The 24,318-nt window shown below is 40.0% G+C and overlaps 1 protein-coding gene across 1 annotated transcript in view; it reads left to right on the top strand.

Annotated features, from left to right (window-relative positions):
- Window positions 1–24,318, top strand: part of RNF217 (ring finger protein 217) — an 80,728-nt gene that overhangs the window by 35,793 nt on the left and 20,617 nt on the right. Inside the window, exons 3-4 of the mRNA XM_054024547.1 lie at window positions 7,740–7,904; window positions 23,730–23,931. Coding sequence (XP_053880522.1) covers window positions 7,740–7,904; window positions 23,730–23,931 — 367 coding nt within the window. The remainder of the gene's footprint in view (window positions 1–7,739; window positions 7,905–23,729; window positions 23,932–24,318) is intronic.

Genomic DNA, 24,318 nt, shown 5'->3' with positions numbered 1-24,318 from the left:
TGGTGGGCATTAAATGGGCTTTCCTCCATTACTGGAGCCTAATGTAAGCTGTGATTTAGAATATGAATCTATAGTATGATACCTCTGAATAACTGGTCAAGCCATGTAACAGTTCAGTTGTCTATTTGAACTTTCTTGTTATCATTTATTTCTTGTGGTGGTAGAACAGTTTTGGCCATTAAATTTTCATGGTACCTTGAAAGGTGACTGAGCCCTTCACTTTCCTCTGTGCACTAACTGAACATCAGTTTGGTCAGAAAAGAGGTAGGGGCTCTAAGATTGACTTTCATAATTAACCAGAGTTTTTAGCCACACAACTCCAGTCAACTTCTCACAATTATCAAAAATGTTTAGGTACAAGTATAAAGCCCTATGTGTTGGGGAATGCTATGTTGCTCATTTGCTTATAGGTGCAACTTTTTATTTTTTTAATGGATAAGTGTTTTAAAATTCCCAAAAGGTAATCTAATTATCAGTTGCTTAGAATTCTCCATTATCCTATTGAGGAAGGTATGATACCGGAGTGTCAAGGAAGGTAGAGGTGAAAAAGATGTATCAAATATTTCTGTCCTCCTGTCATGCCAGAACATAATACTCTGAGAGGGGATTTACTGGGTATTAAGATGATGACGGTACATATGCTCATAGCCAAAAAAGCAAAGTGCCATCCACTGTGCCTACAGTTTGACTGAAACTCAAATGCATAATGCAAAAATGACTAGTAATAGGCAACTACTGTCCAGTCGCTTGTACTAGTCACTTGTACTAGATTTTCTCAAAGTTGCTTAACATTCTGAGAGCAAGTGTATGTGTATGATAAGTGATTAAGTTTTAAACGTGTTTACAACAGTGGGCATTAAATATTTTTGGGGAGAAAAAAAAATCCATATCTGAGGAATAGTGTTAGTTTAATCTTTAACACTGCTCTCCCCCCCCCTTTAATTTTTTTTTACTTAATTTAAATCTTGTTGCTTCAGATATTTATTTATTTATTTTTTTGTCGTCACCATTTTGAGGAAGCAACATGTAGGATGACAGTTATTACACATTTTTCACAACTATTTTACTCATTTCCTCTTTCTTCACTCTCCCTTTCCATGACTTTATGGTAAAATACTAAAGATGACAGCACTTTTTTATATAGTAGAGCCACATTTTTATTAGTTTATTTTATTGGAGCCTACTTACTGCCATTTGCATATTATTGGTAACCTCTAAATAAGCTGCAAAGATTTGTAGCATGTTCTGTGCCTTGAGTCACCACCATTTGTGCTAGAAAGCCCTCTATGGTGGCAAATGGCAGAGTTATTTCAAAGGGCGACATGATTCTGGGCATGACACTCAAGATATCATCCTTTGTCTTCTGAGTATTTTATCAGTTAATTTAAGAAACATTTGTTAGTAAATGAAAGAAAACTACCAGCTCACGATTAAGAATATTGTAACTTGCCTGTCACAATCACTGTTTTTGCTTCTTGCTTTAATGACAATAATACAAATTTTCCAGTCTGTGGAATATGCTGGTGTCTCGTTGGGTTTCAGGTCACTCACGATGTGTCTACACTGCGGCCAGGAATGAGCCTCCTTGCCTGCTTGGACAGATTCATGCTAACAGGGCACTAGCTATAGTGATAAACATATCAGTATAACATTGTGGCTCAGGCTTGAGCTCTCAAGCCTACGGGGTCGGGTGGGCTTTACAGCCTGAGTCGCAACATCCATACTGCTATTTTTAGCGTGATAGCTCGAGCCCCATTAGCATGGGTCTGTCCACCTGCCCTGGGAAGCTCGCGCCCAACTGCAGTATAGACACATGCTCAAGGGAAGCTGGATTCACAATGACAGCTTCCTGGGCTGTGACCAAGCTGTGCTTATCAGCTTAGTTAGGAGTAGTGTAAAGGTATTTGTCATCTTTACCCCTCCCTCTCAAAATCAGGCTTCTTCAGAGCATAAATTAGAGCAGCCTTACAACAGTTGTATTTTATACTATCTGTCCATGTCCCCAAGGGACAATTCAGCAGCTGAATATCGCTGAGGTAGAAGGACACACTGATCACAGTGCTTACACTTCTAGTCTCATCCTAGACAGGGAGTGTCACTAAGTGGCCTATTAAGCTCAGTCTAGGGCTTATAGGAGAATGAGGCATAATATATGTTTTTTTGAAACTGTAGGCATTTCCCCAAGGAATGTAGAATTAAATATGACTGTGTGAAATAAAGCTTCATGGTAACATTAGTTCTTTTGTTACATTTATCCTTGTTGGATAGACCACTACATTTACAGTAGAACCTCAAAGATATGAACACCAGAGTTCCGGATTTACCGGTCAACCAGTCACCCTCTGCAACTGGACATAATCAGGCAGCAGCGTGGGGAGAGAGACACGCATGGAAATACTTTATTACCTTGGGAGCACCAGGTTCAGGGCTTTAGATGTGTGTGTGTGTGGGGGGGGGGGACACGCTGAGGCTCGGGGTTTCAGCCCTGTGAGGGGATACTGGGGCTTGCCTTTTAGCTACAAATGGAGCACTGGGTCCGAGCCCCAGCATGCACACGTGCTTCCCCCTCCCCCACCCACACACCCTGAAACCAGGAGCGGAGCCATGGGGAGCCCTGGCACTCCCCTTCCCCCGCAAGGCCAGAAGCCGGGAACAGAGCCACAGGACTGAAGTCCAAGCTCCAGCGCTCCCCCAGATCTAAAGCCCTGAGCCCTGATGCTCCTGAGGGTCAGAAGCCATGACCCCCCACTGCCCGGAGCCCTGACACCACTCTCCCTCTCCCCCCCGCGGCAGCCCCAAGGCGTGCCTCCCCCCCTCCACCCCACCCCAGTGGCTGAAGTCCGTAACGTCTTGTTCAGAGTTACGGACAACCTCCATTCCTGAGGTAACTCTGAGGTTCTACTGTAGCTTTATAAGTGTTCTTCCGCTTTTTTTGTAGACTTGGTCTAAGATCCATTTGGTAAGTCTGGACTTGCTGGATTGTGTTCCCTCAGAATGACTGAAAATCATGCCTTTTCACTTTTCCTTGTGTAATTTGGTAAAAAGCAGTAATCTTTCTGTGACAGAGTCCTCCAGATGGAAATACTTGAAAATGGCAGCCTTTGGACAGCTTGCTCACATGAGCTATTCAGGTCACCTGTTTTTGTTTCTACTAGTTACACTTGAAAGAAATGGCTGGTTGCAGGTCTGGTCATCTGTCTCCGTGCATATCAGAGTAGCTGCTCTGTTTGCCGTTACTGCTCATCAGATTTTCTGGAATTATTTATTTCTCTCACCAATAAAATGTGTGACGTATGGAGCTCTCCAGTCACTGCTGCTGTGCCCACAAAGATTACCCTCCTGGGCTGCTGTTACTGTGCTCAATGCTTCTTTTCCCTGCTCCTCACTCCATCTGTAAATTATACCAGAGGAAATTCTACCTATTGACCATTGAATAAGTAACAGGAAATATATTGCCTTCAGAAGAACCAGCTTACATATGTGAGGCTTACAGAACATCAGCAGTGGGACTGAAGTCTAGAAATACTGTATCAGTAGTTCATTTTTACTCTGAATAGTAATTCGGGGGGGTGTGTGTGTGTGGATTTTTGTATCTCTTAGAAACCAAGAATACACTTTTACTAGATGTAAAAAAAAAAAAAATAGCATACTCACATACTCAAAATAATTAATACAGTTTGAAAACAATTATTACAAATATTCACATACCTTCTAAAACCTAAATTCATACTAATCTCAGCATTGTTTGTTTTCCTTGCTGCAGATGAGTCTTCTACAAACTAAAGCCTAAAGATCAGTTGTTGTTGTTGATTGTATTCTAGCAATGATTATTAGAGACATCAATCAAGATCAGGGCCCCATTGTAGTAAGCACTCTATGAACATAGAGTTAAGGGACACTCGCTGCCCTGAAGTTTAGAATTTAATTCAGGGGTTTCAAACTCATTTTGTGGTGTGGGCCTAATTACCCATTCAGGCAGTGGGCTGGGAGTAAAAGGTGTTAACTGATTTTTCCCAGAATCAATAGAGTTCTGGCCACTGGTGCCTAGAATGTTTCCTTTAAATTTTGGAATTGATTGGTTAGGGGGTTTACAAGTTACTGCATTACAGATAGACTGAGAAACACTCGACAGCAGTTGGCCAAGCTTGGAAGGCCTTCTAATTATTACAACTGCTGAAGGTCTTCAGTTTTTAGAAGAGGTAACTATGGCTACATATTCATTTTGGAGTGGAGATAACAAACTGAAAAATCACAAATGTAGCACATGTCATTATCTACTGTAGAATACCAGCTCAGCATAGGTTACTACATCTATTAGCAGTGATAAGTGAAAGTTTTTAAAGACTTTAAAACAAGTTTGGAGGACACTGTCTAGGCTGGTAGACCAGTAATTAAAGCTACGAGCTCTGTGTGTTGATCTCTAGGGATGTAGAGAAGGTAGGATACTGAAAATAATAAGCATCCTACTCTGCAAGCTCTTTGAACAGCTGAAAATGTCCATATCTTTAAAAAGCAGGCTGGTGACAGAAATGCTTCTGACAGGCAGAGCAATAGGAAGTATGCATGCTTGTTTAAAAACGAGGCACCATGAGACTGACTCCAACAAGAAACCCAGCAGAGGCTTCAATATTTTTAATTTTGTAGAATTTTATCCGGGGAATGTTTGTATTGGGGAGAGATGAGCATAGCTGGAAGGGGAAGGATTAATGTAATCTTTAAATGCAACTTTCAACATAGGGGAGATACAGGGGCCTGTCAATTTTGTCGTCCCTTTTTAAAATAGAACATATTTGTATCCCTGCATACCTATGTTCACGACCTGGCTATTCTATGAAGTTGTAACTCTGGAGAATGTGTTTCACCTGACTCTTAAAATTTTGTAATATTTTAGGGCAGGAAGTGCTCTCTAAGTGGGTTGTTTTATGTCTGTCAAAGATGAATCATGAAATGACAGGGTTGGAAGTGACTGGATTTGCTTCTGTACTTGCAGAAACAGTCTTATATGGTATTACTTTTCCCATAGGGATATTTAATGTTGTTTTTAAAGGGGTCTTATTTAGAGCTCAGTGAAGTTTTTCAGACAGAGTTTATTTGCTGAAAAATGTGGTTTTGGTATTCTGCTCTTCTTTGAGTGCTTGCTCATGTCGATTCTATGCTAGGTGTGTGCGTACCACGTGCACAGTTCCTGGAGATTTTTCCCTCTGTGGGGGCTGACCTATGCACACCTAGCATGAAATGGATATGAGCAACACATCTTGAAGAAAAACAGTTATGGAAGGTTAGTAACCGTGGTGTTTTTTTATGTTTTCTAAACAAAATATTTTGTGTTTTTGTTTAGAAACTTAGCTAGATTTATTTTTACAAAATAAAACACAAGTTCCAGGTTGGAAAGTCCACTATTCACCGAACCAAAAAAACCCAATTTTACATTCAGCTCTAAACTTATCACTATGGCATTACTATCTCCATTACATTATCATCATCAAAAGTGCCTAAGTGACAGAAGAGCCAAAGATCCATTGACTTGCAGTGAGACCGACGGCTGGTCTACAATGAAAACTTACATCGGCATAGTTACATCTCTGAGGGATGTGAAAAATCCACACCCCTTTGAGACGTAGCTATGCCAACCTAACCATCATTGTAGACAGCACTAGGATGATAGATTTCCATTGCGCTAGCTACTACCTCTCCGGGAGGTCAATTAACTACAGTGATAGTAGAACCCCTCCCGTTTCTGTAGTGAGTCTACATTGAAGCATCAGAGCAGTGCAACTGTGTCACTAGTGTTTTAAGTGTAGCGATACCATGACGAAGTGCCAAAGTCTCTTTGAAAAATGGGACTTAAGCTCCTCTGTCATGTAAGTACTTTGGAAATTTTACCTAAGGCCAGGAGGTTAAAGAAACAAAAATTTAGTTACTTATAGCACATGAAATTCCTAGCAGAATTTTTTTTAAATATACTCTTCTGTTTTTATTTATTTTTTGTTTTTATCTTGGACATTGAAGATCAGTCAGTTTGACTTTCATGTTCTGATGCACTGTTACCCACGAAAGCTTATGCTCAAATAAATTTGTTAGTCTCTAAGGTGCCACAAGTACTCCTGTTCTTTTTGCGGATACCGACTAACACGGCTGCTACTCTGAAACTTGTCACAATCTGCAATATTTGGATTACAAATGCTGCAGAGAAGTACTTAAATGCAAACAAGCTTTCATTTTTTTCCTAAATAATCATGGAAACATTCCTATTAATATATTAACTCTTTTCCACAATCTTTGTGCTGCCTTCCTTGAAGACTACAATAGTCCTTTAATTACATGATCACCTACTTCTTGTCAAGTGCAATATATTTTGTTTTTACAATGTTGTATGTGTGTATGCAGCATCTTGTAGTACTATGTAGCAATACTGAGTTCAAAGACTGGAAAATATTATATGTTGAAAGTACTAAGTAAATGACATTTATACAACCTACAGAAAGCAAACTTCCAGTTACTTCATATTGTAGTATCATATAGGCCATCTAACTTAACAGCAAAGTTAACTGTCTCATCCTTTGAATTGCACCTAAGGAAGGCTGTACTTGTTAGAGAGAGAGTATGTAATGCATGACAGCCTAAAATATTAAAATTCATAGTTTACAGAGGAGAACCTGCATCAGAATTCTGGCACTGATTCTCTACCTCCTTGCTTTGTGGTTTTCATTTGTACCTGTGCAAAGTGGATGAAAACACCATTAAATGAGAGCAGTAGGAAGACAGTGTAAGCCCTTCAGGGCTTTTTTGGGCGGGGGGCTGGTCTACACACACATTTTAGAGTGGTTGTGTTACCCCATGGGTACACATTTAAATCTGATTTGAATTAGTTGACCTTGCCTCTGTAAACTTATAGGGGCAAGATAAACCTATGTCAGAACACCAAGTTGCAATGGTTTAGTTAAATTGATTTAGAATCCTACCTCACATTAAACAGGTGCAACTTTGTGCAGACCAGACCTTTGTGTTTGTACAGGGCCTAGCACAATAAGTCTGGGGCCTCTAGGTACTACCTCAGTACAAAAACTATTTGCTCTGTGCATATGTAAATTACTACACTAGGTACAGGGTAGTGAAAATGAGGTCTTGTAAATCTTTAAAATGTGAATGCACCATTGTGCGAATCAGAATAGTGAAGGAAAAATAGTAAATGTTACACATCTAATTTAAAGCATTTAAATTGTATTAAAGTTTGTAGAAAAAGCTATGATATTACCTGAAAACACATTATCTATCAGGTAACGAAGGTTTGTACCAAACTGCTTATTCACAAAAGGGCAGAGTGCAGAATTGTGCATTCAACACTAACTTTAGCCCAATCTAACAAAACACTTAGCATTTGAATAATTCCATTGAATTCAGTGGGATTGCTCATGTGCTTAAAGTTAAGCCCCTGTTTAAGGATTGGGGCCTTTGAAATCTTCTGATCTTGAGTAATTAATCGTGAAGCTTTAACGTTTTCTTAATATAGTTTCTTACATATAGAATTATAAATTAAATTGGTACTTCCTTGTATACTTTTTTTAAAGACGATCAGTCTTTTAGGTTTGTTTGACCTTAGCTGTCATATGAAATTGAGATCTTAATTAAAATTAATTATAAAGGTGTTTATAATGGTGGTGGTGATTTTTTCCACAGACATTCAATGCCCAACTTGCAAATTTGTCTGGTATTTTCTTGTTTCACTTTTGTTTATGCAGATCCAGTGTCCAACTTGCCAATTTGTCTGGTGTTTTAAGTGCCACTCTCCCTGGCATGAAGGTGTTAACTGTAAAGAATACAAAAAGGGAGACAAGCTTTTGCGTCACTGGGCCAGTGAGATTGAACATGGGCAAAGGAATGCTCAGAAATGTCCAAAATGCAAGGTAAGCTATCCTCTATTAGGGCACAACATAAGCTTTCAGAATTGCATTTGAATAATCTAAATAATTATCCAAACTGAGGCTTCTGTTTGTTTAATATTACTTCAGCAAATGTATAATGGAATGGATGCATATTAAGGAGGTGCTGGGCTCCAGCTTCATAAATAAGATTGAGCTTTGAATTTAACAAAAAGGTTGAATCCCTGATTTATGTATAAAGAGTGTATTTTCTACAAAATTATATTGCTTTATTCTCTGAGTTGAGAATGAAATTTCTGGGAATTTACAAGTAAATATGAAGTAAACATTATTCTAAAAATAGGTCCTTTAAGAAATTTAGTACCCCTCTTCGTATTTCCCTTGTAGTTAAAACTCTCTCTCGTGGTTGAAGTGTTTTTTAGGATTAATGGTCACTTTTTCATAACCTTTTTCAGTCTCTGCTGAAGAAGAAGCTTTCAGTTAAGAAGAATGTTCTACTTAAGCAAATTTCATTAATTTTCCTCTTTCAAAATGGCCACCTTTTCCCACTGTTCAGATGGGATCGAGGCCACAGGCTCTGCTTAGCAAAGTTGACTACTGTTTTCATTCACCTGAATTTTATGTTGCTCTTCTCCTACTTCCAGCAGCATGGGAGGCCATGACCTTTCCTTAGGGCAGGGTGGTTTTACTCCTATTTATAAACAATGGGAAGTGGAGGTTATTTTGAAAGAGGACATCCTACCTAAGGGCAGCCCTTGATTGTTTGTAGGGGTGATGGCTGGCACTATGAAAGTAGGCAGTTCTTTGGAGAAATTCAAAGATTTTATGCACTAGTCTCTGTCATCATAACTTTCAGTTAAGAAAAATAGCATCAATAATTACCACTTATCCTAAATATTTCCATTTTAAAAAAAGCATTCCCACGACAACAGATCTGCTCACCAGGGAGTCTAAGATGGGGAAACCTTGTGCATGGGGAAGTGTGCAGGAAGGAGGGGGGAAATCTGGTGCGGGAATGTACAGGTATGTTGGGGACAGGAGGAAGGGGGATACTTGATAAGGTAAGGGCGAGAAATGCTCTCAGGGATTTGACAGGGCGGAAGGGAGGGTAAAATTATAACATACACTCCAGTCGCAATGCGAAGCAACCGTAAACCCAGTTCAACTAGCCAATATAGTGGTGCCTTTTTGTGGTGTTCTAAGGTGGGGTAAAGTGGATACAGCATACTGTGTAGTCTGGCCACAAAAGTGTGAAATAAAAAAATAATTAAAGTTGATACCTCATATTTTCAAATGATTAGAAAAATATTATGGTAACTTTCATTGGGTTTCTTGTTTACTGTTCATGTATGAAATTTAATAATTAAGAAAGGGCAATTCACAAAGTACACTTCCTTAAAGTAAAATACATCATATGGATATTGTAACTGTCCTTAAACTCTGGGTTTATAAAGCTTGAAATTTAGAGTTAACCTTACCTTAACATGTTTGGGTTTCTTTTAAAGTAATGGAAAATGCACAGATAGGGCATCCTAACAACCTTAACTCTGCCCTGTAGTGATACCAAGCAATAAATAACATGATGATTAAAATGAAGGCATTTTAGTGTTCAGGGCTCCAGATTAGATTAATTTTATGTTTAAAGACACAAACATTTTGTCTGTTATCTCACATGATGTCACTACAAACACAGAGTTACGGTGGTTTGGAGCCCCGAGCTGAGTATCTCCATACCTTAACATGTTTGGATTTTATTTTAAGGTTAATCTTAACTCTGAATTTCCTGGGTTTATAGTGCTTAATTTTGGGATAATTACAGCATTTCTAATGTGTGTTGTTCTAAATGACTAAATGGAGTTTCAACTCCACCTTGACATTTTTGTTGTGGAATTGATAATAATCAGAAATGTGTTTAAAGTAACTGTGAAAACTGAGCTTTATTTACCAGCCTTCCTAAATCCATATGAGTCCCCAGATTTTTGACAGTAGTGCCAGTTTGGCCTCCTTGAGGTTTTTAAAATCTCTTCTCGCATTGATTTTGGTAAAAATTTTCCAAGATCTCTCTGATATCGATATCACCGTCCATTAGTGTCATATTATGCAATGATCATCAACTTTAAAGTAAATCTTCCAGTTCAATAAAGCAATTTTTTTGGCAAGTATTCAAATCTTTGGCTAGAAAACTGCACAGTATTTTAATAAGAAGAGGATGTTTATCAGTATACACTTGAGTTTGTTCTGATTATGGGGAAGGAAATAACCATGATGTCATATTTTTCAGTGAATGGGTTCATGTGTAGTGGGGAAAGACAATTCCACTTCTCAGAACTTTTGCTGCTTTCTCTTCGATTTTCATGGTATCTTTTGTGTGTAGTAAAGGAAGCCGTTAACAAAAGTTAAAGCTTGTGAACTTGTTAAATTCTCTGTTTTCTTAAATTCAAGTATGTGATATGATCGTCTCTCAGAGCTGGTCAAAACTTTGAAAAATTTCCAAAAAAAGTAAAATATTTCAAAACATGGTTTGCAAGCTCTTATACTTGTTTTTGACCAGCTATGAGTCTCTGCTTATCGATATCTTTCAATATATCTAGGTAGTTATGTGGCCAACATCACCATAATAGCTGAGCATCTGGACATAAAGCCCAAGATTTTTTTAGAAATAGAAGCCTAAAGTTAGTTGCCTAAATCTATATTCAGCATCTGAATAAAGAATCTTATTTTCAAGTGTGCTGGGCACCCGGCATCTCTCGTTGACTTTCATAGGAAGTGTTGGATGCTCAGAACTTCTGAAAATCAGGCCACTTATCTGGGAGCCTAAAGTAAGGGCTCCTGTTTATGGAAAAACTTTGCCGAAGAGTTCAGGGTCCATGTTTAGGAAATAATAATAATCTTGCACTCCTCAGTCTACTGAATTTGGTGGGTTGGGCTATGAAACAAAAGGCCTGGTCCATGCAGAAAAAGTTAGGTCGACCCAACTACATCACTTGGCTGTGAAAAATCCACCCCCATCCCTGAGTAATGTAGTTAAGCCTACCTAACCCCCACCGTAGACAGCGCCAGGTCAACAGAGGAGTTATTCCATTGTCCTAGCTACCACTTCTTAGGGAGGTGGATTATCTATGCCAATAGGAGAACCCCTCACATCGTCATAAGTAGTATCTACACTGAAGTGTAGCTGTGCTGCTGTGGCATTTGAAATGTAGACAAGTCCAATGTGTGGGAAAAGTACCTTTGTTAATAAAAGGCCTTCTGCAGTTCAATGACATTTGTTTAGAAATTCGGTATTTCTGTTGAGTTGTAATCTGTGTATGAGGGAGTGTGACTGTTGTTTATACAATTTTTTTTTTTCCCCACTGTGCCAGAGGATGGATGTGGCAGGTTCTGATTTGAAAGTAAATTCTTGAGGCTGTACTGTCTTTCATGTAGGTCACTCTTTCAATTCATTTTGGTAGTGACTTTCTCCTCTAACTACTTAATATTAAACCAAAGCTGCATTAGTATCTGAAAGGGAATTCTGGTTGTTCAGCATTCATCTTTGGAGGAGAAGAGAGTTCTCTAAGATTACGCAGTCTGACCAGTTTGTATCAAAATATTATTTAAGCAAGATCAGATCTGTGCAACTGGCAAGTAATAACAAAATAACTGCTTAGAAGGATTGCAAGGTTGCTGTGTTTCTGCTTTTTCTCAACAGTTATAGCACAAAGTACACCACCACGGAGTCTTACCACTTTTCATTTGTAGGTCTCAAAGCACACAGAAAGATCTCAGGAAAGGTGAGCTGCACCACGAAATAGCAGTTGTAACTTTTACAACCTTTTTTTTTTTTTTTTTTTTTGGTATATGAAGTAGTGGGATATCTTGAAGCAGATGGAAATCCCATGTGCAAATTAGAAAAGGAGGGGGGAAGAAGAATCTGCAACTGATGTACTGTTCCATTTGATCTATCCTAACTTGTTCTAGGTCCAGTGCATTATTCTCACTTCAAGTACTTCATTAAAACAGCTTTCTTAGATACTCTTAAGCAGTAACTGAAGGACATAAATCCACACCGTGTAGAGGTCAAAGCATAGGGGTTTATTACACACAGCGCTGGCGGAGTGTCACCTGGCTTATTAGGCTCAGAGACACTGTCAATTAATTGATTACAATGAAATATATAGATTTTCCATGGGCGGGGGAAAGTGACGGGGTAGGCAGTTCCACACCCCGGGATAGGTTTTGCAGCAAGACAAGATAGCACAATAGCCAATGGTTAAAAAGTTACACAATGTCTCCGCCCATGGTCTCAAGTTAGCAAATTAACATTTGATTAATACTTTGATAAAATGTTATTAGTATAAAATATATATGTTGAATTCTGATTTGGGGTCCATAGGAATGGAGTAACTCCTTTGATTGTCCGACAGGTACATGTCTAGGGGATAAAGCAAAGAAACAGTGAAAGCATATGAAAATAGAGATTGTCTCCTTTATGTCTTAAGGCAGGGCATTGGTCCCTTGGAAGGGAGGTGGAAGGGTGCCATATCATTATAGTGACATGTGCCAATATTTCATAAACTCAAGGTTGGATCTGTGGGAAGACTGTTTTCCCTTCAGGAGAAACACAATAGGAACAGGGATCCTTTGTTCAATTTGAAACATTGGATGAAACATAATTATTCAGTTATTGCTTCAACATCTGGCATTTCTACTGACCAAGCAGATCTTAGTAAAGGCAATGTTATTTTGTTTACCCCAGCTTTCTCTTAGCTGATCACTATTAGTTAGGCCTCTGGTCTCCAGACCAAACTCTGGACTTCGGGTCTGAAAAAGAGCTGGCACAAACCATATATACCAGGTTGTTATATAACATGCACATGGATTTTAACCCTTCAGTAACGTTTGTAATGTGATAAGGTCAAAATCAGCCATTAAACCAGGATACTACAAAAAGTAGTGAAGCTTAAATATTAAAAGGAGCAGGGTATTACTGTTTGTTTGTTTTAAGCAAACAAGATTGAAGTATTATCCGTTAAACTGAGAACATATTATGATTTATTTTTAAGTACGGCTATACTTTTTCTGTACTTCCATTGGATCTTTTTTTGAATGGCTGTGTTTTGCGTCTTCGGGTTTTCCACCAACTCCCTTTCCCAGCAAAAAAATCCAAATGCTATCCCCAAAAAAAAAGTGTGGCCTTTTTTGTGAATTACTTACTAGATCAATTTTTTTTTGTTTTATATAGAAGGACAATGAACATTTTAATGCTGACTGAATATTCTATTAGGACCAAAGAAACAGTGTAAAATGATTTGCATACTGTTATGTGATGGAACGCAAACTTTATTTTCATATTCCAAGAAGCTGAAGACCGATCTGAATCCCAGTTTAAGGATAAACTGAGGCTTCAGGAACTGGTGATACAAGAAAGGAACTTCACTTTCAGAAATGGATCCTTCCTGAATAAACCCACCAGAACTTCTGTTACCTAGGAGAATGTTAGAGGAGCGTGTGAAAGAGGATGCAGTATTACTTGTATTGCGTACAAGTAGCTTCAGTACAGATACGACAATATCCTGCAATTTCTAGGACAAAACTAATGGAATTAAGTTAAACCTTGTTGAATCGTGGTTAGTTGTTTTTGGGAACTCGTATTAAACATACAAATGTGCTATTGTGGAGTTTTATGTATGAGCGTCAAAGGACTTTTGGGGACAATATATGTGAAGTGAATCTCCTAGGAAACACTTGGGGTGCGAATCCATCCTTTTGAAGCTGTGCCTTGAGCAGAAAACCATTGTCTGGCTGATTATCTATTCATAGTCTCTTCAAAGGCCCAAACTGGATAAATGAGTGACTCTGAGTGTCATGTGAGGGTTCTTGTGGGTTTTTGGACTGCTCACCTGCCAGAGTCCATGTTGGGGTGATCTCTGGTAAGTTTATTAGCATGTGTGTCGTTCTTGTTTTTTAATGTTTTCTCTGTAATGTTTTACTTGAAGAATAAAATGTGCTTGCTTAGAAAAAGCTGTGTGGTAACTTATAACTGTGGCAATTATATTGTGTGTCTTCTCTGAAGAGAACACAAAAGAAGCCTTCTTAGCCAGCTTGTCTTTTGCTGGAAATATCACAGTATTGGCAGGGGCCTGTACACCCTGGAAATACCCTAATCAGAAAGATGCGAGACTCCACCCACAAGAGGCAACTGCTGGGGAACTAGACAGCTAGAGTTGGTGCCCTGGATGAACCAGAGGGGGAAATACAGATGTAGTTGTGCTGAACTGTGATAGATTCTAAGAGATGATCCTTTAAATGAATCCTACCTAGTATAGCTTTGCAAATAGTTATACGTGTAGAATTTCTTTTTTTATGTACCTTAGGAAGTGTCTAAAGAAATTGCTGTTTACCGAAGAGACTGAGCCAACCTTCTTCAAAACTAAATTTAGTTTTACACACACCCACCCACCCACACCCCCATATTTGATCTGTTGAGAAAGAGAGGGAACCAGGTCTGTTGTGACTAAGAAAAGCTAAACAATAATTTCTTATTGTAGCAAGTGATGTTGGAATGGCATTTGAATGGATTTATGATTAATAATATTTGAATTTCAGTATTTCATTATGGCAATATATTTTAAACCCAGAGTACAATGTTTGCCTAAACTTTAAGCTCAAGTATAGTTTGTCATTTGTTCAGAAACTAAAAACTGTAGCAAAGCAGGGAAGTAAGTTTGACTTCTTTTGATGTAACATAGGCTATGTATAAACTACACACTACTGGTGGTAACACATAAGGATCATGTAGGTACATGCATTAGTGAAAAGCAGGCTGCATCCACACTTCGGGGTGTAGGTATGGGTGTCATTGAAAGGCTGCGGCAGGGGAGAGGCAGTGGGGAAAGACTTCAGCAGCTCCCTACTGCTGGAGCTTTGGCTCTGGCCTGAGGGGAAGCCACAGGGGAAGTGTCCAGCGGAAGCTGCTGGAGCCCTTCCCTGCTGCCTCCCCACTCACTATCAGAGCCTTTTCCTGCTGCTGGAGCCTTTTCTTGCATCAGGGAAAGATTCCAGCAGCAGGGAGGCAGCGGGACACTATGCTACTAAAAATAGCTTTGTAGACTGGGAAGGCACTGCTTGGGCATGTAGAGAGCCGTGCTGGGTACATACCACATGGTTCAGGCCTGTCTATACTTCCTAAGCAGTGCCTCACCATCTGTAGTGGTATTTACACCCGTTCTAGGGAGGCACTTATTGTATGTACGCTACACGCCACAGTAAAGAGTGCAGAGTATATGTACCCGAAGAGACAAACTGGTTATTCTCATCAGGAAGGCATAATGTAAAAGTATTGCCTCCAAAGGGTACCGTCTTACAAGTTCTGCCTCATTCTATAAGCAGGTATTGGGGGAATGCTGATGTGACCCAAGAACCTCTTAATGCAAACTGCCAAAGGAGGTGTAGAGGGAATACAGGAATGTCATGACTCTGGTGTGTGCATTCTAGATCACCAAAGAATGTCATGTAAGGTCTCAAATGAAAACTGGTGTCACACTGTTCATTATTCCATTGTGAAGTGCATGTACAGATATTGTGGAAGGAGTTGTGTACGTACTGAAAATATGTTCTTGAAGTCTGTATCCTGGTACTGGTCACCGGCAAAGGTGAAAAACAGGATTTCTGTCAGATGAGAGATTTATCCATCTATTTGTTTATATGTAAATTGAGTGTTATCTCATTCGCAATGGTCTTCCTATCACGAATCTGAACTAAATGCAAATGAAGATTGTCAGAATTTCAGAACGAAACTAACAAGAAGAAGAGTTGGGGGGAGAGAACTTTGTCTAGAGGTGCACTCTAAAGGTTTGCTTGACTATATTTGTGAGGCAGAGAAGACAGCTGGGCACCTTTCACTGAGGAAGTAAAAGGACCGCAATTTTTCTTCAGGAAAAAAGGGTCTCAGGCAGCCTTGGTTGAAAACACTGAGGAGAACTTTGGGTAAGATAAACTTTAGACAAGTGAGTAGCTTGTTAGTTAAGGTTTAATTTTTAAGAAGTGTGTTATGATTTTGCTTTATATGGTTATATGTAACCATTTGTTTCCAATATTCTTACTCGCTATTACTTGAATCTCTGTTCTTTGACAGCAAATTTATTCTTGTTTTCATTCTCAATACATCAGAGTGCTGTGGTTTTAAGCAAAGTGCTGGTACTGAGTTGAATTTTACAAGCTGATGTGTACCATTCCTTTACCAGCGGGTCTGATCATTCTGAGTGTGTTCAGTGGATAAAGGGCTGGACACTCTAGCAATGCCCCAAGTATTTGGGGGTTGCTGTGTGCCTGTTTCTATCTGTATAGAGAGAATGAGGCATAGAAGCTTGGAAGGTAGCGCTTGTGTTGCCAGAGGCTGTCGGTTTCAGGGAACTGATTCACAGCAGGCGCAGATAAGATTTACTTATGCTAAGGGTAAGTGATGGTGAGGAACCTCACAACCCTGTGGAGCATTACAGCTGATTTGTTAGTTGTGGTGCAACTTTTCGTAAAGTCAGCATATCACCAATAAAGTGTTACCTTATTTATGCATTTTTCTGATTTTTCTTAAGTTGGTGGGTGTTTTTAGTGTTACAAGAATGTTCCCTTGAGGAATATCTGGGGAGATCTCTAAGAGCATTTCTTGTTTTCCAACATTTTGAGGTAGGTGTTTTGGAATTTCAACAGAGCAGAAGGCACCATTGGGTGGCCACAACTTTAATCCCACCTTAAATTTTTTGAAAGTGAATACTACCTTACTGTGTCTGACTGAAACATTTATTTAGGTGTAGCTGCTGCCTACAGGATATGCTTACACAAGCAAGCAAAAATGTGCTGTCAAAACACAATATGTTCTATTTAGCCTTTCACATTTGTAAATGATAACTAAAATGGCAGGATTGGGGTTTCTTTGGATTCTGTATTACATGATTTATGACTAAATAATTTGTTAGCTTTTTTTAACTGATCCTGTGTGTTCTGTTTTGGGATACCTAGTGCAGTGTGACTTTCTGAATAGTTCTGCTTCTTGGTGAAAAGTCCTGGGTTTATTTCAGTCAGAGAGGTCTAGAGCAGTATAAAATCTCCTGTATACATATCCGATGAAAAGGAATATAATTAGTATACCCATTTCCTCAACCAAAAGTTTTTGAAAATTCTTGAAATAGTATGGTTAAAAACTCCCCCACAAAATTCCCCTTCTTCCTCAGATGTAGTTCCTATACAATAAAACAAGGAAGTACTGTATGTAGAAAATGTGAACTTGCCGGGGATTTTAGGAGAAAACACATTTTAGGGTGACAGAAGAAAACTTTAAAAAGCTGGTGAGTTACAGTTGTGGAACTTTGAACAGCCGAAGGAAGTTAAGTGAACAAGAAAACTGGTACAAATCAGGACATATTTACTCTTTTTGTGGATCAGATATTCAAATTAACATGAGTATCCTAAAATAATCCAGAAAGTTGACTGTTGGGTATTTCCAGTTGAATCTTTTAAGGAACTCTCTGGGCTCCTTTTTATTGAGGGAAGCGAATTAGTGCAGATATATGAAAGGATTTAAATCTACAGAGGGTTTCCTTTTTGAAAGAAGTGTAACAGAGGTTAGCTAGTCATTTATGACACAGTAAAGTTGTTTGAAAATGTTTGTCTGGAGGATTTTTTTAAGGGCTCTTTCTTTAAAGAGGATGTTTATTGGATGGAAAGATAGTTATGGTGGGACAAAAGATGGGGAAGAAGCTTAACTTTTCAGCTAATAGCTCATTAAGTAACTTGCTCTAAAATATTGTTCACTAGAAACTCTCATTTAGCCAGCAGAGCAGGTGATCAGGGTGGTTCGGAGTGCCAGAAACATTTTGATTGGCAATTCCTCCCCACAACTAGTCAGCCCTGTTAGCCAGCTCATATATACTGTAAAGAAATATGCAGTCATTTATGTTTATTACATAGTTATAAAATAGCCATGTAGATGTTTAGAGATCTATTCCAGACTCTGCCACTGATTCAGTGCGACATCCTGGCCAAGTCATTTAGCTCTGTGGTGCGATTTGCCCATCTGTAAAATGGGTATAATTTCCTACCTTCTGTAAAGCACTGTTGGATTCTTGGATAAAAGTGCTATGTAGGCTTAATCCTGTAATATGAAGAATGTTCTTTGACTTCAGTGGGAGTTAAGGGTGCTCGTTGCTATGCAGGATTAAGCCAATAATAGATTCTTCAGAGATTCAAACTGTCTTCTGTTTGGTTATTCTCCTTTCTCCATTTCTGTGTTGTCCTCCTCTATAACAAAGAAATGAAGTTTATCAAGCAACTGAAATGTACTAATTATAGCAAAGTGAATTTCTAGGGCTGCACATTCCTTGTGGTGGTTATTGCATGTCATACTCCTGCTGTTTTGCCCAGTAGGGTAGAAACATGCAAATGACATTTGATCTATTAACAATCACTTTTCCCCAACCTTTAGCTGCATGATCCATCTCCACTGGAGGATTATAGAGGGGGAGGGAGAAATACCCATCTGAACCAGAGCTGAAGTTTATCAAATGAAATGTCATTTCTGAATTTCTAAGCATCCTGACTGAATTATACAGACTTCATCTGGCACTGTTAGTCTCTGCATGTGATATGAAGCTCCAGGAACAATGTTAAAGATGCGTGGCCAATTTTTTGAAACTAACCTGAATAACAATAAAGTGGTAAATTTTGAAGAAAATGTTTTACAATTGAAAATACAGTCCCTGGAGAAAAAGTGAAGCCAGTTGCTTCAAAGTTACAGCTTTCAGAGGCACTTGTGTACGTATTCTTGGGGATGTACAGTCAGGTCTGTGTAATTTCTTTTATTGTTCCCTCTAGCCTCTGCAGGTTTATCCCATGTTGGCCTCAGTGAGGAATCTCAGTTCATTTCTCAGACAGTTTTCTTTGGAAATTAGGGACAAATATATATATTGCATGTGGAGATATTTAGCTTTTATCTGGAAATAAGAAAACACATCTCACAGTTATAGTATGAAAGTTTCCTTCTTATGTTGTAACATCCCTGCAGACAAAAAAGGAAGATCAGGAATGGTGCGGGTCCACTGCTCAATGGAAAACATGAGCTGGGAATGGAAGATGTTAGGAAGGCAGAGCTGCTACATGCCTACTTTGCTTCAGTCTTCTTACAAAAAATAACAAGTTACTGGAAGTTACCATAGACAATAAAGGGGAAGGGATGCAGATTGGGATAAAGAACATGTTCGAGATCTTCTGACCAATTTGAATGAATTCAAGTCAGAAGGGCCTGATGCTGTTCATCCCAGGTACTGAAGGAATTAGCTGAAGAAATCTTGGTACCACTGGCAATAATATTTGCAAATTTATGGATGACAGGAGAGGTCCTGAAACACTGGAGCAGAGCTAACGTCATGCCTATCTTTTAAAAAGAAAAAAGAAGGAGCCAGGGAACTATAGACCAGTCAGCCTGATTTCAATACTTGGGAAACTACCAGAGCAGTGTATAAAATATTCAATTTGCAGATACCTGGAAGTTGAATCGGTGATCACTAGCTGCCAGCATGGATTTACTAAGAACAAATTATGTCAAACCAGCTTGATTTTCTTCTTTGACAGGGTACATGGTTTGGTGGATAGGGGGAAAGCAGTGGACATAATATACCTGGACTTCAGCAAGGCTTTTGACACAGCCCCACATGACATTCTGAAAAGTGAGCTGGAGAAATGTGGAACTACGATTTAGTGAATACATAATTGGTTTAACAACCACAAACAAAGAGTGTAACTATTAATTGAACGATGTCAGATTGGAGGGAGGTCTCAAGTGGGGTTCCACAGGGATCTGTTCTGGGTCCAATGTTATTTAACATCTTTATTAATGGCCTAGATGTAGGAATGGAGAGCATACTGGTCAAATTTGCAGATGCCACAAAGCAAGGGGGGAGGGGGTTGCCAACACTTCAGAGCATGGGTGGGCAAACTTTTTGGCCTGAGGGCCACATCGGGGTTGCAAAACTGTATGGAGGGCCAGGTAGGGAAGGCTGTTTCTCCCCAAACAGCCTGGCCCCCTTTCCCTCCCACTTCCCGCCCCTTGACTACCCCCCTCAGAATCCCCGACCCATCCAACCCTTCCTGCTCCTTGTCCCCTGACTGCCCCCCCGAACCTCCGCCCCATCCAACTGTCCCTTAACTGTCCCCTGTAACCTCCTGCCCCTTATCCAATTCCCCCCCCCCCCACCATGCTGCTCAGAGCGGCAGAAGCTTGCAACCCCGTCGCCACTGCAGAGTTACTGCAGGGGGATAGGACAGCAGGGGAGGGGCCGGGGGCAGTCTCCCTGGATGGGAGCTCAGGGGCTGGGCAGGACAGTCCCGTGGGCCATAGTTTGCCCACCTCTGCTTTAGAGGATAGAGCTAAAATTCAGAGGGATCTTAATAAATTGGAGAACTGGGCTATAGACAAAATGAAATTCAACAATGACAAATGTGTAAGGTGCTACCCTTAGGGAAGAAAAACCAAATGCACAAATACAGAATGGGGGATAACTCACTTGGCAGCAGCACTGTTGTAAAGGATCAGGGAGTGGTGGTGGATCACAATCTTAATGTGATGCTGTTGCAAAAAAAGCAAATGCCATTTTAGGTTGCATTAACAAGAGGCCTAGCATGCAAGTCATGGGAGGTGATAGTATCGCTCTACATAGCGGTGGTTAGGCCTCAGCTGGAGTACCGTGTCCAATTTTGATCACCACTATATAGAAAGGATGTAGAGAAACTGGAAAGGATCCAGAGGTGAGTGACAAAGATGATCAGAGGGATGGAATGCCAACCATATGAACAAAGGCTGAAGGAACGGGGTATGTTTAGTTTGGAAAAGAGGCCATTAAGGGGGGATCATGATAGCGGTCTTCAAATATTTGAAAGGCTGCAATAAAACATATGGAGAAAAGTTGTTCTCTCCTACCACAGAGGGCAGGACAAGAGCCAATGGGTTCAAACTACAGAACAGCAGATTTAGAATAAAATTCAGGAAAAATTTCCTAACTGTAAGAACAGTAGGACAATGGAACAGACTGCCTTGGGAGGTTGTGGAAGCTCCTTCGCTCAAGGTTTTCAAAAGGAGGGGGTGGGAAAGCCATCTGTTTGGATGATTTAGATGCACCAAATCCTGCATCTTGGCAGGTGGTTAGACTAGATGACCCTGGCAGTCCCTTCTAACCCTCTAATTCTGTGATCCCCTCAGTGAGGATATTCTAGTTGCTCATCTGCAGAGGCCATAGTAAGTTCGGCATTGAGCATCTGTATGACACCGAAGAGCTCCTCTATTTATCTGAGCTTAGACATCCAAAGCAGGGTCATGATACCTGATAAAAGGTGCTTTGGATAATCAAGGTTGAAATATATTTGCTTTGGAAAGAGTCACATCAGTGGTGTGTAGCAAAAATTTCCAATTTGAAGATGCATGCACCTTCAGAACTTGTTAGCTAATACTGGCAGCTACTTCATGACTACCACTGGGAGTACGGCTAGGATGATAGGGCTGAGCTTTGGGGGTGCCCTGGACCAGCTGCCTTCCTGAGTGTGGGACTGTGCAGCTCCATGCATATTTATGGAAGAGGAGGATGGGGATGGACAAGGACAGCAATAAGATCATGCAGTGACTCAGTTTAAGTATGTGCATGGGTGTGTTTTAGTGGTTTATTTAAGGGTGGGCTTAATATTGAAGAAAGATATTAAAGATATGAGAATGAATCTTCAGGGATAATTCCCTTATTCTTGCATGCTAAGATTTTTTGGGATACTCTTTAGTAGTTGTCAGGTTGAGGCCTATTCTGACTGCAGACACTAGGAACTGGGATCCAGAACTTGAAATGTTTTGTCTTTTGTGAGGTATTTTTTATACAATTTTCAATTTTATATACAAATTGGGGTATATCTGGTAGTAGTGTGATAGAAACGCCCGTCATTCTGTTGTGTGAGACATGTTTGACCCTAGGCTCTGCAAAGTGGTGCACTTTAAAAGTGATACTTTGGTCTCTTTTAAAGTGTAAGTGGTTGAAAGTGGTGGTGTAGAGAAAATGTGATGCTAATGATGATTTTCAGCATCTTCTGCTCCCTGATGTAGTAGTATCACTGACAAGGATCTCTGAGCTGATGCCATGTCTTTTTCTGAGGAAAAGTGCCCCAATGGCTCTGCTTGTTGAGATAAAGAAAAAGTTGAAGGGGTAGAGGAAGAGAGACGTAAAATGGCCACAGATGATATGGGAGAACTCGTATCAGAGAAGGAGATGTAGAAGAAATACTTTACTCTTCAATTTAAAAAAAAAGTGTGTTGGGGGTCGTTTTTAGTGTTCATGTTATAGTAGTGTCTAAGTTGGGGGTTCTCATACTTCATTGCACTGTGACCCCCTTCTGACAATAAAAATTACTACATGACCCCAAGAGGGGGGACTGAAGCCTGAGCCTGCCCGAGCCCCACTGCTCTGGGCAGGGGGCCAAAGCCGGAGCCCCACCACCATAGGGAGAGGGGCCCAAAGCCCAAGGGCTTCATCCTTGGACAGGAGGCCTGAGCCCCGCTGCCCAGGGCTGAAGCCAAAACCTGAGCCCCAGGTGGCCCCAGCCAGTCTAATGCCAGCCCTGGCGATACCATTAAAATGGCGTTGTGACCCACTTTGGGGTCCTGACCCACAGTTTGAGAACTGCTGGTCTAAGGTATGCTAGTTTCTGCTCAGACATAGGAAGACAGTCCCTCCCTTAAACTGCTGATAATCGGAAGAGAGCAATGTGTGTGGGGGAGAGACAAAATACAACTTAAAATTTGAGTGAAGATAGGAACACATCTTGTTTCCGTGGGTTTTTGTTGCTTGTTTTTGTTGTACTTTGGGGGCAGAGGGTGGGGAAAACAAGAACTGGGCAGTGGTGCAGAGTTGGGTTTCTAGTAGTGATTTGAGTGATGTAAGGGTGGAGGCTGGACCGTTTTTAGAAGGTGGCTCCAAGTATAAGGGGCAACAGACAGAGGCATAAACGGGTGGTAGGAGAGAAAGTATCAAGGGTAGAACATGTAAAGCACTATCCAGCTGCTTCTGAATCTCTCTCTGTCAGTTAGCTGACTCTTTAAAATGAAGAATTTACAAGTACTTTTACCAGATCTGAGCTTGACATTTTGCAGGGCCCTGTGCATGAAGTGCAGTGTGCAGGATCCTCATGCAGACATCCATAACTTGTACATTAGGATGGCAAGGTGGAGAAAAGGGGAGTTCAGCCGTTGCAGTTGGGACCAACATGCTTGAGGCCAGGAGGGCTTGAGCTCACTTCCATTTTCAAGGTGGAAGAGTGTCATGACAGGTCAGCAGGTGGGGAAAGGTGCCTTCCTAAATCATGTTTTTCAGTACTTTTTTAATTGAACTATAGTTGTAGTACTGAATAATGTAACTGAATAATCACCAGAGTTCTTATCCTTTTAAAACTGCAATAACATTTGGATTATTTGGAGAACTCCCATGGGATCTTGTCTGGGATGCAAAAAAGATTGTTCTCTTAATAAAAAAAAAAAAAAGGGGGGGGGGGGATAATTGGGGAGGTAATCCTTAAGTGGAATTCCAGAAGTGAATTTAAGGGAAATATTCAGGTTTGCTGCTCTATGAACAAATGTGTGAATGTCATTGTACACTTATTGAAGCCAATCATATTACTGATGGAATGGCTGGGACAGTAACAGGGTGATTTACTCTGGGAATAAGTCATTGTGACTCTTCATCTGATCTTTGTTCCAGATAATTATTAGGTAGTACCTGCTTTAATGGTGTTTTTTTGTTTGTTTGATTAAATTAACATTTTCTTTTTCTTCCTCTTGTGCTCATAAAGATCCACATCCAGAGAACAGAAGGGTGTGACCACATGACCTGTTCACAGTGTAACACTAATTTCTGTTACCGCTGTGGGGAGAGATACCGCCAGCTCCGTTTCTTTGGAGATCACACATCAAACCTCAGTATATTTGGATGCAAATATCGCTACCTCCCTGAGAGACCACATTTAAGGAGATTAGTGCGAGGCTCTGTCTGTGGTGAGTGGATGATGTGCCTTGCAGAGAACTACATTATGAAGTGATGAGTGGTAAAAGTATTAACTAATTCACAAGTGGTCCAAAATGCATCATAGACTTCTTATAAAGAAGTTGGGTTGTTTCAAGATGCTTCATTAAAAATATAAACAAATTTAGCATTTGGAATTTTTAATCAATGGGTTACGGGTGAATAAGCTCTTTTTTTTTTTTTACTTTTACTTTTCTAACGGACTTCTCTTGTATTGGAACTTTTTCGTAATCGGAGTGTTACTGTAGCAAGCAAATTGAAAAAACTTTGCATCCCAAAATAAAACTATTTTAATGGGGAACTGAAGCATGTACTTCCGGAAAGATAAACTTATAGTTGTCCTGTGCTTACATTTTCTA

Source organism: Malaclemys terrapin, chromosome 3 (genome assembly GCF_027887155.1).
Source record: "Malaclemys terrapin pileata isolate rMalTer1 chromosome 3, rMalTer1.hap1, whole genome shotgun sequence".
In the NCBI taxonomy this organism is placed as follows: Eukaryota; Metazoa; Chordata; order Testudines; family Emydidae; genus Malaclemys; species Malaclemys terrapin.
Note: the sequence above shows the minus strand (reverse complement) of the source record. Positions and strands in the feature narration are given on the sequence as shown.